At 34.2% G+C, this 17632-nt stretch overlaps 1 protein-coding gene across 1 annotated transcript in view; it reads right to left on the bottom strand.

Moving 5' to 3' along the window:
* Nucleotides 1-2559: 2559 nt before the first annotated feature.
* ZDHHC21 (zDHHC palmitoyltransferase 21) overlaps nt 2560-17632 on the bottom strand; it is a 50324-nt gene continuing 35251 nt past the window's right edge. Inside the window, exons 7-9 of the mRNA XM_081103041.1 lie at nt 12630-12746; nt 4521-4564; nt 2560-3973 (exon numbers count right to left, since the gene is read on the bottom strand). Of these exons, the coding sequence (XP_080959167.1) occupies nt 3841-3973; nt 4521-4564; nt 12630-12746 (294 nt within the window). The 3' untranslated portion in view covers nt 2560-3840. The remainder of the gene's footprint in view (nt 3974-4520; nt 4565-12629; nt 12747-17632) is intronic.

Genomic DNA, 17632 nt, shown 5'->3' with positions numbered 1-17632 from the left:
AAGGAAGCCATTGGAGACTAGAGAAAAATATAGAGAGAGACTAGCAGCTTTGTTAACATTAATGCCATTGTAAACCAGGGCTGGACACATTGAGATTTTATAGCAATTCATGTGAGAACACTCAAACTGCCCCATGACCTAACACATAAAAGACTGTGTGGCCATAATCTAAATTACTTCACACTTCCTGGCTGGAAGTGTTGTCCTAACTTAAGTCTTCATAGTTAGCTTTCAGAATTAATAAGCCCTTTTGGTTGAAACATATCTTCATCTAATTGCTTGTACAGAAGTGTCTTGAAAAAGCCTGATGAAGTATAGTTATAATTAGCTACCATACTTAGAGAAAAATACCTCTAAACATTAGCAAAAATTTACTGATGTTCATTCTCACAGAAGTTTTAACTTCATCATTTTACTGAATGTTATGTAGCTTATGTTCTCTACCACTATTACTATTAAAAGTAAACGTTGTTTTCTTCTGTTAAAGAGATTAATACATAAACTAGAAATTTAAATATAGCTATCTCATGTTAACCACAAATATTTTTAATACAACTCTTAGGCAAAATAGTATTTTTTTTCATAATGGAACAATTAACTTAGTATTTTTAAACTGTAAGTCTTGGTTACAAAGTACCAAAAGCACTTTAACTGAATGCCTACTGTTTGGGGAATATGAACTCAATCAATTTCTGCTTACAATCTTCAGCCCATAAAGATTTTTTGTTTAAGGAAAAGAACAACAACAAATATAATTGTTCAAGAGGTGTAATATATAATATCTACGTAAAACTCATCTCCAGAAGTCCAATTAAGGACTTTGCTTAGTAAAATATCCTTTAAAATACATATTGCTTCAAATGTAATGTTTATAAGGAACTATTTCATCCAATAACTCTGAGTAGGAACGTTTAAAAAGAATAAAAAAATTACTAATCTCATTATTTTAGTGTAACAGAATCATAAAAAAAAAATCATTCCAAAACTGAGATTAAAAACACTAAATGTATTTTTTAGATACTCAGTAAAACACATTAGATACTTGCCTACCACTGTAACAATAGATTTCTGTGTTTCCTAATAAATTGGTAATTTTAAAGTAATGACTTTTCTAATTCTAAAGACTTAATTTGCCAAAATAAGGTTTAAAATAAAAATTCATGAAATGTTTACATTTGTTTATCCTAATCTGATATAAACTTGTAAATGACAGCAAATATATATATGAACATACACAAATGAAGCAAACTAGTCATCATTTTGTATGAACTATATCATCATAAACAGGAACACATTAATTTTCATAAAATATAACAGCCTTGCACATACACTCCCCTAAGTTTGTACCTCTGACAGGTTTAGAATTTGGCCATACAATTTACTTGTGGGCCAGTAAGTCTCTAGAGCCAGTATAATTACACCAATTAGCCAAAAGAGGGCGCAGAGAGAGCACTAGAGTTCAGGCACTCCCTAGGAAACTACCCGCTCGCTGGTTTTTCTCAAGTTGTCTAACAAGGACTAAACCCACAGTTAGGCATGCTAATTTGAGAATACTGAAAATTAAACCACATGTATATATAGATATACATTAATATAGAATCTTATATAAATATATTGATATGTAGCATTTCTATCATTCAAACAAAATAAATATCTGCCTTGCCTAGTGTGTTAGTTTGTATTCCAGTACCAGGGGAATCAGGTACAGAGGGATCGGATCAGCGAGGGTATAAAGAGGAAAGAGAATGTGCCCTAGAAATGGTAAATCTAAGAAAAACAAAACCCTCTTAGAGTGGGAGAGGGACCACCTCTGGTTCTCATTACTGAGGCAGCAGTTGGCTCTGAATACCTCCCAGGTACCTTTCAAGGTAACTAGTACTTTCAAGGTAACTAATACTATATGAAGTGTAACTGTGCCTTTAAGGGATATAACGCTCTTTAAGGGATCTTCACTTCACACTTCACTGTTTTCTCAAGGTCCAGTTATAGGCAGAGCAATCAATTGATATCTATCTGTATCATCTATATATTACTTCATTAAAACAGTTCCCCCATCAGGCCAAATTTGGTCAATATGTTAGCTTGCACAAACCCCAACCCATTTCCATTACATGAACATACTAATTTTGTGGTTCATTAAGTTCTACAAGTAAATTTCTCATATTAAATTTACTATGCATTTTATCAGCACCAATACATATTTTCATCTGCCACTTCTATACTTTTAAATAATAAAGCATTATAATCAGAACATGTAAGACATGGCACTTATCTTTCTGAGAACAGCTAATTCTATTATTTTAGAAGATAGTTTCTGAAAGAACTAACCACAATACAGTTAACTGGCTGATATGGCAACTTTCTGTTTCATGATTTCTCAGGTATGATTCCCTACTATCAAAGCTAAGTAAAAGGAAACTACTGATATGTTCCAAGAACAGTAGACCCCTTCAATCTTCTCTAAGATTCAAGAGAAAGACTGAGTACATAAATTTTCAAAAAAGATATATGGATTTTGCAGTATTCTAATGGAAAAAATGTTAAAGCTGAATTTTTTTTCTAAGTATGCTAAAGTTCTTTTTATACAAATGTTCTATGCTTTCTAAGAGACCATCACTGTTAGCAATTTAAATTTGTGTAAGGCTAATGATAAATGTAGATCATTATATTTTCTTATTTTAAGGCTATTTCCTAACATTAGCTACAAAAAAAGGTCTCTCAATCCAAATTATAGTTGGCCCATTAAAATTTAAATTCAATTTGGCTGATTGATTGTAGGTACACAAAAGTTATTTACTTTTACTAGCGATTTCCTGTAGTTTTGTTTCAGGAATAGTTGGCCAATATTTATTATATATAAATCTTCATTGTGTAATTTTAGATCTACTAGTAGGTAAATAAAAGCAAAAAGTATATATATTTTTCAAAAGCACAATATTCCTCTTTATACTGTACATTATATATTTTCTAGTTATATTAGCATTTTAAAAACACACATTCTGGTATAACTGCACTAGAAAAGATATCTGTGGAATTATTGCAAATTCTCTATCCATTTGCTCACCAAAATCTTAGGGTAAAATAGGAATACATGCCCACTTAGTCAAAGTTTTCTCCTCAGAACAAATATATTAACAACAACCAATACCTACAACAGTACAGGGAAAAGAAACAGAAAAATTAACATGGAAAAACATTTAATCTTTCCTTTAACATAAGGTAGATAGTTGGTGCTTTATTTTAGTGGTATTTTGTTTTTGGTGAAGAGAAACCATTAGAAAGCTACTAAGAAAACACTGCCTTTTTTTGTTGTTCAATCCTGTGCTGCATTTAAAAAAAATCTTGCAGCATATATAAAAGTATTAACATATTTTAAACTGTACTTGAAAAAGAAATTTCACATATAAGGTGTAAAACCTTTTGTAAAAGCTGAAGAATTAAATTCAGATTTGATTAGTACTGCTCAAGAGTGAAAATTTTAAATAAACATCTGAAAATTCCCATAAATTAAAATCTGTAATATTGTCAGTGCTAAAAGAAATTATGTACAATTATTTCATCCCAATCACTGCCTTTTGAGTTTAATAACAAAAGCACTTTAAGAAATCCCCATGGAAAGCTAATTTGAAAGTAAACATGCTTTGAAACTTAAATATAGATCTTGTGTTACTCCCACAACAGGATCAAGATCACTATTAAAATGAAGCCTGGGGCACATTATGATGCCTAAGATTGGTGGGTGGATTTTAATTGACTTGAAGACTGTCATCGTTCTATTATCAGAAAACCTGTAACGCATTTCCAGCATGGAGGACCCATCTGTGCCCACCATCCATCTGTTTAGACGTGATTGGCAAAGTGGTAGGGAACTCGCAGTGGTTGCCTCTGCCTGAAAGGAATAAACCACAGGATCTTCCAACGAGTGCCAAAAACTTCTGAGAAGGTCTGCTGCCATGGCTTTCGGGGCCTCGATCTACAGAAGACAGCATTATTAGTGAAAGACAGCACTCCCATGGTGCACTTCAGTCAGCTAAAACAATACAGGTTGGCTGGGGATCCATTACAGGACTCTGATGAATTGTGTTCCAGCATCACAAATACAGCTTTTCTTTCATTATGGCATGCAGCTGAGTTTTAACTCTGGAGAGCAGATATTGTATCTGTGTCGTCAATCAACCTACGGCAACTTTTGAAGCGGAGGAGAATCTCAGGATTAACAGAATGTGTGTCAACAACACAGTAGCAAATCTCTTTTGATGTACTTTCAGGACAAATAATTTAACTTACTTTAGTGAGACAAGTAACAAGAATGATAGTACTTATTTTGTATGAAAACCAGCATAGCTATAAGACCCCAGATGTAAGACTGGGTTATGCCTGCCTAGCTCAGGCCTTAGACAAGGCTCCAAGAAAAAAACCATCATTCTATTATCTTTCCACTACATGCATACATTGTTTCAAATGTGGCCAGTTGTTTCCATTTTTAATAAGAACTCTATAGACTTCACTTTTATACTTACATTTCTTCACAACAGTTTGACATCTTTTCAATAGATGTTGTATCCTATTAAAAATTAAGAAAAATACTCAGAACAAAGTTATTAAGGCTTTATTCTATATTAATTTTTAATGTTTTAAAATCATATCCAGAGAATATTCTGAAGATTTAAACAGTTTATATATGAGTAATACGATTTCTAAATTATCTACAGACATTGCTGAAATTCCTTGGGGAAAAAAACAGAATAAAAATTACATTGTACTCCCACTCCACAAATATTACTCAATTACAAAACCTCACAAAAACTGTAGGAGTCTCGCTTCATTATGTAATATTTTTATTATACTTCCTTCCTTCACAATTCTTTTAAAAGTCCAGTATCTACTTTTAATTCAACTGCCAGTGAATATGCATTAAAAAATAAATACCAAAAATGACAAATAAAGGCCCTAATGCACAGAGAGCCAAAGAGTGCTGCTGGGCTTGGACTTCTGAGAAGACACAGACTCAAGAAGGCCCCTGCACCTGCCACACCACAACACCCAGTGCTCTGAAGGTGAAGTGAGCTCATCAGAGTCCTTTGGTGAAAAAACAATTTCCTTTTTCAACAGAAAAACCAGCCTCTTCATAATAATACAATTTCTTATTATATATTTTATATAAGGCTCTAACGAATATATAAGAAAAACGAGTCAACAAACAAAAGGTAGTGTCTATATATGCTGGTTCAACTCATGTTAACAGAAGATCTATCATTAGATTGAGAAACTGATTATCTAAATAATAATCAAATAAAGTACATAATCTTAGTTTAGATATTTTAAATATGCTTTAAGGTAGTATAAAAGAAAATAATTTCTTTTAAATATACCAGAAAGTTACAGAAGTTATTCTCCTCTTCTCCTCTACCAGCTTGCCCACATACAGTAGGTGGACTGTACTGCTATTAAGCAGTACTATTCAGGCAAATAGTTATGGTTTCAACTGTAATCCCAAGAAGTTTTTTGGTTGTAAAACTTTCCTCCAATTAAACTAATAAAAAGCACCTTCAATTTAAAAGACTCTTTATAGAAGTTACAGAAATAGCTATAATATTAATTTCTTACACATGAACAGTAGAATGACTACAGTTAGCCCAAATACAGAAAAAATAATCTTTTTTAAGATGTCTAAGTAACCAATAACAGAATTTTATTTCCAGATTACCTAGGAATTTGGGACAAGACTGAAGATTAGCTACATACTAGTACTCTCTATTAATTGGTTTTCCTATTATGCTTTGAAATTCATGATATCCAATGACAATTCTACCTATAATGAACCTTTCATGGTTCTGTTGCATAATTTCCTCAAAATAATGTTTTACTTTGTGAAAACACAGTCTGCAAATACATGACAGCATTGATTAGGGACTTTAAGGAAAACTGAGCCTCTCGTTTCATATCTGCATAGAAAGTGACAATAATTTTAATGGTGTCTTAGAACTGAGGGTGATAGGTTGTTCTAAAACAATTAAGATAGTTGTGCATAAATACAAAAAGATAAGACAGAAGTCAAGTGCTATTAGTTAAGGTATATCTAAATGGACTAAAATTGCAGTTGTGGATAATACTTAAAAAATGGAAACTATTTCAAGATAAAAAAGCAATTACAAGATCAGCCTAATATTACAGGAAATTTTTACTGTGTAGAAATTTACAACCCAATTACAATCTTGAGGAACTTATTTGTGGCTAGAAAAGCATCAACTCTGCCTGGCCTACATGGCTCAGAGGTTGAGTGTCGACCTATGAACCAGGAGGTCACGGCTGGATTCCCAGTCAGGGCACATGCCCAGGTTGCAAGCTCAATCCCCAATGGGGGGGCGTGGAGGAGGCAGCCAATCTGATTCTCTTTCATCACTGATGTTTCTATCTCTCTCTCCCTCTCTCTTCCTCCAAAAATATATTAAGGGGAAAAAAGAATCAACGTTAAAGACTTTGGATTTAGACTTCATATGGGAAAAGCTTTTCTTTTCAAGTGCTTCTGACACCTTTCTAGAATCTGGTTCAAGAAAATAGTAGACTATTGCCTATTAAGTCATCATAAACAGATGGTTATTCTATCAGAGGATGGGACATTTATCGTGACCTTATGAACATAATTTGCGAGGGTAGACATAAAGGCTATTTTTTCCTCTAGAAATAGCAAATGCTTACCTCTCTGAAACTCAGCTATCCTGACTCATGTTATAAGAAAAAAGTACAATTTGTATGTGAACTAAACATGTCACAAAATTTTTGCACTGACATTTGCACATATACTCAGAGCAGCACAATTTATTATGCTATCATAGTCATAAGCACAACAGAAACAGCAAACTAGAAAAAGGAAGAAGATACTATTCGCTGGAACATGGAAAACCGTAAGCTATTTTCAAGTGCCAAATTAGATCTGAAATACTTTTTTCTGCTTATAATGCACAGAAATATAGAATATTATAGGGAAACACACACAAAGACTAATTAAAATAGGTTTTGGTGCACATAACTAATTCCATTCAATATAAAAGATTCAATGCCTTTGGTGGCCATCAGAAGATGACAAATAAGATAACTGCTATCTTTAAGGAGGAGTATAAATATAAATTATTAGTTATATGTAAAATTCAGCTATCCAGAAAAATTCATTCTTCAAGGAATAATATGAAATAATTTTTTATTTTATGCTCTCTACAATCAGAATATCTTATTTCCAGAGAAATATTTATGTTTTGATTATGGTCTAATGATCAAATAGCTAAGACTTTCTTTAGCCTGCATACCTAAGAGCTATATGAGAATGCTTTCCTATTTTTAGAAACTAGAAGTTTATTTTCTAAAATAAATAAATAAATAAACTAGAAATAGCAAGACTTACAGAAATGTAGGCCTTACTTAAATCAATCAATACTTTATAATTTTCCAGATGGCTGACCTTACCCTAAGAAATTATCTTTCAGACTCAGCCTAAGAAAATATGATTAAAAAAAAAAGGTGTCCTAACTAATAAATTATATCTAAAGTGTGTGTGTGGGGGGGGGGGGGGGGTGCCTAGCAGAAAATAAGAGGGAGGTATTCATTGCCTACTAGAAAAGTTGGAGGGAGAGGGGCAAAGAGGAAGAATTTATCACCAGAAGTTTCCTGGTTGACAGACTGAGAATTTAGTCCTCTTGAAATAGATACTTTGATGATACAATCCATCCAACTAACTTATCCTGCTTTGAGTTCATTCTCACCAACACTTTGCCATATATGTTGTCACAGGGAAGAAGACTGTAGAGTCCTTTGACACACCTGACAATCTCCTTTATATCTATAACTATCACTTTTAAATCTGGAAGCAAGAATCACTGCTTCTTGGCCTCATTACTCTGGAAACATTTTTGATTAGTAATAATTGCACCTTGGATAAACCTCATTAGCTATGCTACTGCCACTGTGCAAAGCTTACGAACATGTTCAAAATGGAGTTTCTAGACCTGCCAAACTGAAGACTTGAAATAAGTAAGAACATTCTATCTGAAAGCCTCACTGAAGACAATTCAATCTTACCTCAGTCATCGCCTGCACTCTTTGCTGTTATTATGCTTCTAACGCTGTTATACATACCTGATTCTGTGGATTTAAATTGAACTAATGAACTATTCAAAAAAGTTTTTCAGAACTAGAGATTGTATACGTTTTATTTATTACTAACTTCTACTAATTCTAAGGTAAACCTATGCTTGGCTTTCTAGCACCTCTGATCCACATACGGATAGCAAAAAGCTCATTTAACTTTGCATCTTCCATAGCATCTACTAGTATGTATTGTTCCAAGTGAGTACTGAATATATGTTTGCAGCACTAAACAAACTGAACATGGACAGAAATAGCATGATTCCTTAATTTTAATTTATATCAGCAGTGCAAAGAGAAAGCATTTCCTGATACTATTAGCTCTTTCCCCTCCTCTGAAGCCAGAACTCATGCTATTCCTCATTTGAAATAAATGGCTCTTTAAGCATCCATCTCCAACAGAGGGCCAGCTATATAGTTTATTAGAAATCTGAAATTCACATAAGGATTTAATCTATCACGGAACTAAAGTGAGAGGACAGGAGATCTTACATGTATATAGTCACTGAAAATCTCTTTCCAAAATAATTCCCATACTTCTTTTCGGGCTATATAAAGCCTTAGGGAAGTTACTACAAGTCTGTATCTCAATTTTTGAATAATAATACTTACCTCATAGGTCTTTTACAGTGACTAAAGGAGTTAATATACATTAGAGCCCTTAATAACTCAATAAATGGTGGTCGTCATTCTTATCTCATATTGCCTACTAAACCTTTCTGAAAAGGCTTGAAAATACAATATCTTAATTATATCAGGATGCAACTTTTAAAAATTGTTTAAATAAAAGCGTGGTTTTTATCATAAAAGATAAAATGACCAGGACTGTGGGTGACTATGCTAATAAAATCCAACGTCCACAACCTAGTTTAAAACCAAGTACTAAGTACATAAGCCAAGATTCATTTACTCATTAATCCATCTATCAAAAATTTACTAAGTAACTATTATGACACAGTCCTTAGCATCAGGAGCTTACAGGATAGTGAAATCAGTCAAGTTTACAAGAAATAATTATACAGAAACACAGAGGATTCCAGAGAGGATGATTACACACACTAATATATTGTATAAATAAGCCTTACACTAAGCACTGGAAACAGCTGAAAAAATTATGATTATGATCAACACATAAGGTTTACTACTCTTACATTTTTAATACAAAATTCTACTTTCAGTAGGATTTTTGGTTATCAGTAGAAGATGAGCAAATGTGCTCCTCTGGCCGGGACATGGAGAGTAGCTAACCTAATGATGGACTATGACAGAGAAGGTCTACAAGCTACTGTAAATGAGCCACTGTTTTCGCCAATCCTATAATGTTTTAAAGTCAGATTAAAATCCGATGTGTGGAAAACTGCAAGTAAAAGGAAAACTCGTAAGTGTTTAGCCTCCTAACCAAATAAAAACACATCTATTTAATCACTCAAGCAATTAGTAATGCTTTAAGAAAATTAAAATGCACTATTCCCCTACACTATTACACAAATAGATTTAAATTGTTTTCCATATTTGCAATGCTGGTTTGGAGTTGAGTAAACCAAACATAATTTGTACAGAGATTGTACTGGATGCTGCTAATTCACCACACTGACTCAGTGGGATACTTGGCAAAATTTAACTATAAGGATTAATAATCTCAGAACTACATTTCTGGGTATATATTAAAAGGCAGGTAAACCCACTAACTGTCTGGTAATGAGAATGTTATTTAATAGATAATCTATTTAAACTAATTTAACATGGTGAACATAAGATACTTTTCATTGCATAAAATAACCAAGTTAAAATTAAGTTACCCCTGCATTGTAATTCTTTCTGTATTTATTTAGGTAACCATGAGCCAGTACTGGGGCGGGGTAGGGGAAAGACATTTTCCCCTTTTAACTGGAAAAGCTTTGCTTTAAGCTACCTTTAGCAATTCAAGCAGAGTCCAACAATAGTACCTGTGAGACAAAAGCAAAAACTCAATTTTTTCTTTGAGAATTTAAAGCCCTTTACAAAACTGCAAGTAAATACATCTTCCCCACCCTACCCCAAACCTCACCACAACTGAGAAAAACACTAAGCCCCAGAGACCCCACCAAAAGCTTAATCTATTACATAAACTCCACGGTGCCCAGAAAACAAAAATGCCTGTATACAACATTCAGAGAAACTGTCAGAGCACTGTCACACGTACAATAGCTCACTGTCAGAAGCTCGCCAGAAGCGCTGGGCCAGCTGTTACTGCACTTCTTGATTAACTCTCTCCAAGCCCAGCGACTGGAAACATGACTGACACCATCACCCAGCACCATTAGTATTGGGGGTTGTCAGATGGACACTATTCTTGGCTGTGTGTGAACTATTGCTCAATAAGAAATTCTGACATCAATTACACTAATAACTACCATCACTACCCATTCCATTCAGAAACAGAAAAAAAAAGACTAAACAGTCTAAGGAAAAATTAGAATAATCTGTGTTCCCTAAATAAAGAACACTTTAAAGTTGATTGCTTTGAAAACACTTTAACTTCAATATTAATTTTAGTAAAAATATACAAGCACATATATTTAAATCCTTTCTAAAATTAAATCTAAAAATAATCAAAGATAATCCTTTAAAATTGGGCTTAAATCAGTCTAGTCCACAGAAACATCTGGTTGTGTTGACTTTTAACCTTGGAAATTGATTAGAAATCCACTATTTTTAAATTTAAGTAATTTCTAATTATTTTATCTTATTCACTAAAATTTGTTTAAAATGCCAAGTAAATGAATAACAAACAAACAAGAAAACCCGTTAATTTAATTATAAGCAAATCTTGGTTAAAAGCATTTTAAAATTAATAGGGTGTTAATTTTCACATATAAACTACAGACTGGAAATTGAGTCCATTAAATCTGAAGTCCATTAAATCGAGGTCTGCAAAATCGAGGGATTACTGTAATTGTAAATTACTTTATGATTGAATTACTACACTATAAGCACTTTATAATGAATCACCAACGTTTGTTGGTGTATTTTTTATTATAGTCAAAACCTCATTATGGTTATGACTTTCATTGCCTTTATGACTAATGATGTAGAGCATCTTCATATGTATTTATTGTCCATTTGTATATATTCCTTGAAGAAATTCCCATGTAGATCCTTATCCCATGTTTTAATTAGAATGTCTTTTTATGATTGAGTTATAAGAGTTCTTTATATATACTCTATATACAAGTCTCTTATCAGATACATGATTTGCAAATATTTCCATTCTGTGAGATGTTTTCTCACACACAGCCCCATTTTCTTAATAGTGTCCTTTGAATCACAAAAGTTTTGAGTAAGTCCAATTTATCAATTTTTTTCTTTGGTCATTTGCACTTTTGGTGTCATATTTAAGATAGTACTGCCTAACCCAAGACTGGCTCCTATGTTTTCTTCTATGAGTTTCATAATTTTTATAATTTCAGATCTTACATTTAGGTATATGGTCCATTTTGAGTTCATATACTAGTATGTCCATGGCGTGAGGTAAGGGTCTAATTTTACTCCTTTGCATGTGGATAGCTAGTTGTCCCAGCAGCATTTCTTTGAAAAGACTTTACCTTCCCCCATTAAAGAGTCTTGGCACCCTTATTGCAAATAATTGTCCATAAGGATACGTGTATACTTTGGATCCTCGATTCCATTTCATTTATCAGTATGTCTATCCTTATGCCGGTACCATACTTTCTTGAATACTATTGCTTTATAGTAAATTCTGATGTGTTTTTTTCTTACTATACATTTCTTTCATTGAATACATTCTGATAATCACTTAAGTTTTCATATATAATACATACATTATATATAGTATAATAATGAAGATCTTTTTAAAATTACATGTTTATTTACATATAATTAAATAGTCTCTACAGGATGTGTAGAGAAAGGACTGTGCATTTTAAATTTTCAGACACTGATAATTTGTCCTTCAAAAAGGATATACCAATTTACACCCCAACCAATATATGAGAAAGTGTTTACCCTACCTCTTCTGCAATGCCATGTATTGTCAAACTTTTAAGTTCTTATCAATATTTCTCACACTTTTTGATCTTTTCTGTTGTGCTAAATCCCATTTAGCTAATATGTACATGCAAAAATAAGATTTAATTACTAATAAAATGTTTCTATCATTAACTCCATTTCCACAAAGTAGTGCTCTTTGTAATATAGAAAACAATAATTGCACACTGACCCTGATCAACAGGGGAGAGATTACTTATGGAGTCTATAGCTATATAAAAATAGTTTATGCTAAATTTTAAAGGCAGGATGAAAAATTGTATGTATACTCTGTACACGGATTATAACTACTTTAAAATTACACAGGCTTCTGAAAATGGGGATAAATGACTCTGGGTAATTTTCTCCTCTAATTTCTAAACTCTCTGTAACATTTTAGAATTAAGTTCATACTTAGGGAATATGTTCATAAATACAGTATTTTACATTAAAAATATACTTACTGTGATGATGCCAATTAGTTGAGTATAAAAGAGTCCAGTTATTCCAACTAACATAGTAATGCCCATAAAGGCAGCTAGTCTCATTATGGCCAATTCATGTCTAACAATAAAGAGGTCCTATAAGAAGAAAAAGAAAGTCTTAAAAACAATTCAAAAGTTACTTATGTAGTTGCAATAATAATCAAGAATTGAGCCGTAACATTTCCCCCTTATTATCTATGTATTTATTTACTTATCCTCACTCGAGGCTATGTTTTTATTGATTTCATAGAGACAGGCAGGTAGAGAGAAAAACCTTAATGTGAGAGAAATATGGATCAGTTGCCTCCCATATGCAACCTGACTGGGATCGAACCAACAACCCAGTTGTGCCCCAACAGGGAAATGAACCCACAACATTCTGGTTTATAGGATGATGCTTCAACCAACTAAGCCACCTGGCCAGGGCTCTCCTTATTATCTTTAAAGAAATACTCCTCCCTTTGGAGATGATTTCATTTAATCAATATATATTTTTAAATTTCAAAGCAGCAAGGTTAAAAATAGGATTTTACTATTCTATTGTGCCAAAAAGCCTCAACCCAAAGGTTGCTAATCAGCCATGCTTGTTTATTATTTATAGCAAAAACCTCCAATATACAAAACAGATGGTATAGAATCACTGGTTCCACGAAAGTAAATTTTACTATTGCACTGCAAAAACCCTTAAGATCAAGTGACCAAGTAACTGAGATTATGTAACTTAGTCAAAATGAGGGGGAAGCAAATTATAGGATCATATGGATAGTTCTCTTCAGCCTCACTTCATTCATTCAACCATCTACTCACCTAACCAGCATTGCAAACACTCTGCTATATAGAAAAAATGATAAAAATATAGTCCGTGCCCTCAAGAAATATGCAGTTTATTCAGAGAGACAGCCCAACTTTGCAAAACACAATATGATCTAAAATAATAAAAGCATAATGTGCTAGTTAGACTGGACATACTTCCAGAGGACCTTCCGGACAAAGCTGGGGCTGCGAGGAAAGCCCGAGTCCCGGGTACCTGCCGGCGGCCGGAGGGAAGCCAGGGTCCCCGGGTGCCTGCGGGAAGCCGGTGCCAGCAGCCGGGGGAAGGAAGCCCTACTCTTGCACGAATTTCGTACATCGGGCCTCTAGTATACTATAAGAGGGATGCATGCACAGAGGACTACAGAAACATAGAGAAATGCCCAGACGGGAAGGGAAATGGAAATGCTGTGAAAGAAAGTTGATTTTCTGGTTCAGGGCATCAACGTAAGGGTCTTAAAAGTTACAAAAAAAACACACCAAAAAACCAAACAACTGGTAGGAAAACGAGGAGTAGCATTTCACGTGCCCTCACTGTTACCAACCAAATATGCCAGAGGAGCGAAAGAGAATGAAAGAACAAGACTTCTCCCAGAAACCTGTTATTGCTAAACTTTGATATAAAATGGCTACAGTGGATAAAAGCAAGAAATGAATGGGAAGGATCCCCCAAACATAACCAACCACACACTGTATAATATTGGTTCAGGTTATGGTTTAAAGGTATTCTGGTAGCAATACTGAAAGCCAGGAGGCCATTGAACATAACGCACTTGCTTGAAACCAAAGAACTGATGTTTTCCTGTGTATCACAGTGATCACCCACCACCCTCCAGCAGAACTCTGATTCCACTCCCAAATTACCCAATTCATTAGCCTGGAAAAACTCAAAATACACCAAGATACTTAACGTGGTATGTAGCATTATGTTAGGCAGTCATTTTAAACGCTCAGTAAAAAGAGCCTACGCAGAATCCTTACAAACATGTAAAGAGAACAAGATGGGGTAACAAATGATTTCTTTAAAATTAGATCTAACAATTTCTGCTATTTGGAAACACAAATATGTTCCAACATGATTAAGCAATAATTTGAGCATAGCAAGCATTTTGTCTTTGCTTATGCATGATTTTACCTGTAGAAACCCTAGATCAGTGATGGCGAACCAATGACACACGTGTCAGAGGTGACATGCGAACTCATTTTTTTGGTTGATTTTTCTTTGTTAAATGGCATTTAAATATTTAAAATAAATATCAAAAATATAAATCTTTGTTTTACTATGGTTGCAAATATCAAAAATTTTCTATATGTGACACGGTACCAGAGTTAAGTTAGGGTTTTTCAAAATGCTGACACGCCAAGCTCAAAAGGTTCATCACTGCCATCACTGCCCTAGATGAACGCAAAAAACTGCAGCCAGCTAAACCAAGCCATACAGGAACACACAAAACACACACACACCTCCAGTCACTTACCAGCTACCTCAGTTTATCATGAGCCACACTCATCTACATGTTATTACAACATACCCTCTTCCCGTCACTTCACAACAACTCACACACTGCAACCTTTCCAATGCCCACTTCTCCAAGGAAACTTCGGGTGTCTTTTAAGGTAAAGTGCCATGTTCATTATAGTATTTATGTATTTCTTAAATATTTAACATGTATAAAACTATGCTGCTGTTTCTATTAGGTTCCTATGTTTTTAAGTGTCACTGACTTTTTTGAGTGTTGTGCCTCCAATTTCCCATAAGCCTGTGGTTTTCACTGCATGATTTACACAGTGGAGTGGATTTTAGGAATACAAAAACTGTGTTACAATAGAGCTTACTGTAATAAAAACACAATGTATGCCCAAATAAAATGCATCCCCTCTTCTCCCAGTGAAAAGGAGTTAAAAAATTTTTGCCAATTAGAATTTGTAAGTGTAAAGATGAAGATGAGACTAAAAGTACTTATAAAAGATACTTTAATTTAATTTGCAATTGCTGTTTTGTGTTCCACATTTACACACACATGCCCACAGTGTGAGTCTGTTAGCAGTTCTCCAGAGCACAGCACCTTTACTTCCATCTTACTTGTATGTGTTTGTGTGTGTGTGTGGGGGGGGGGGGGGGGTATTTTTTTTTTTTTTTTTTATATAGGATTCTTTTAATCCAAAAATTGGCTTGGGAAAATTTATCACAAAAACCCATTTACTATTCAAGATCTTGACTACACAATTAGTGTTGTGGCCGAATTGTCTCTCCGAACACAATTCAGAATGCCATTGTATTTGGAGACATGGCCTTTAAAGTGGTTACTAAGTTAAAACGAGGCCTTCAAGGGGAGCACTAATCCAATCTGGCTGGTGTCCTTACAAGAAGAGGAAATTTAGAAACAGAGACACCAGGAATGCTCACGCACAGGGGGAAGACTATGTGAGGACACAGCGACCAGGTGGCCAACTACAAGCCAAGGAGAAAGGCCTCCAGAGAAACCAAACCTGCTGACACCTTGATCTTGGACTTCCAGCCTCCAGAACTGTGAGAAAATGAATTTCTGTGGTTTAAGCCTCCCAGTCTCTGGTATTTTGTTCTGATAGCCGTAGCAAACTTTACATAATAACTATTGGTTTTCATTTCTTCTCATTTGTTAAGAAATGTGCTTCTATTCAGATAAATGCATAAAACATAAGTTCAGGTTAGAGAAAAGTGATGCCACGGTTTCAAGAATGAGAACATGTGAAACCACATAGAGGCTTTCCTCTGCATTCCTTCCCCATCACTCTCCCTCATCCCCACCCCTAAAGGGAAAGGTTACTGACTCATTCTTCATACATTTTGGATACTACAATGTTACAGTTGCATATTGCAAATGTCTTTTCCTATTCTGAGTCTACCTTTTCACTGTCTGTATGGCATCTTTTAATAACCTCAAGTTTCTCACTTTAATACAGTCCAATTTATCAATCTTTTCCTCTAGTGCTTTTTATTTCCTGTTTAAGAAATCTTTCCCAACCTGCAGGTAATGAAGACATCGTCCTATGTTAACTTCTACAGCCTTTGAAAACTTTATAGTTTTACCTTCCACATTTAGGCCAATAACCTACCTAAGGTGATGTTTACACTTTTGAGCAGTGAAACATAGGGGTCTCAATTTATCTTTACTATGTGGAAACCCAGTTGTTCAGGTCAGATTATTTAAAAAGCTGCCCTTCCCTCAGAGATCACAGGTCAAGCATCCATACGTGCATGAGTCTGATGTGGGCTCTCTCTTCTGTTCTCGTGGTTGGTTGGTTCATCCCTATACAAATGACACATACCTTAGTTACTGTGGCTTTGTAGTAACACTCCATGCCTAGCAAAGCAAGTCATCCCATCTTGTTCTTTTTCAAGAATGTCTTGGTTATTCTAAATAAATTATATTTCCATGAACTTTTTAAATTAGATTTTTAAGTTCTAACACACAATCAGACATGCACACAAAAACAACAATATCTCCATGAAGCTTCACAATTTCCCCCTAGAGATCTTGTACTTTTTCTGTCAGGAATATTTCAGGAACTTCCTGTTTCTTGATTCTATTATAAATGGCCTTGCTATTAATTTCATTTTCTAAAGAAGTGCCTGTTAGCACACAGAAATAGAATTTTTTAAAGTACTGATTTGTAGTCACACTTCTTAAACATTCTAAAAAATCCAAGAAGACCTAAGGATAAATCATTTACATAATCATATCATCTAAGAGTAATGAGAGTTTTATTTCTTTCAGAAGTTACACTTTTTTTATTTCTCTTGCCTCACTTCACTGGCTAGAATTCTTAGCACTATGTTTATTAACAATGGTGATAGGGGGGCTTAGTGGGATCAATGTCTTCATTTATTATAAGGTTGTGGTGCTCCATTTGTCACTAAAAGTACAGACATATTGAAACACAGAATTGGCAATTGTTTGAACAGGGTATTCTTAAACTGTTTTCCCCCTACAAATATAAAATAAGTATATATCTGACCTTATTCCTTCCAAGCCAAAAAAATAAATAAATAAAGGGGGAGAGGGGAGTGAAATGTTACCAAGGGACAATCTCACTAGCATTTCGGAATACATTAACAAAAAGCCAAATTAACGTCATACTAGCATTAAATATAACTTTCATTTCGTATTCACCTTAAATCCACACTATTC

The sequence above is a fragment of the Myotis nattereri genome, assembly GCF_964212035.1.
Source record: "Myotis nattereri genome assembly, chromosome: 12".
NCBI classification, from domain to species: Eukaryota; Metazoa; Chordata; class Mammalia; order Chiroptera; family Vespertilionidae; genus Myotis; species Myotis nattereri.
Note: the sequence above shows the minus strand (reverse complement) of the source record. Positions and strands in the feature narration are given on the sequence as shown.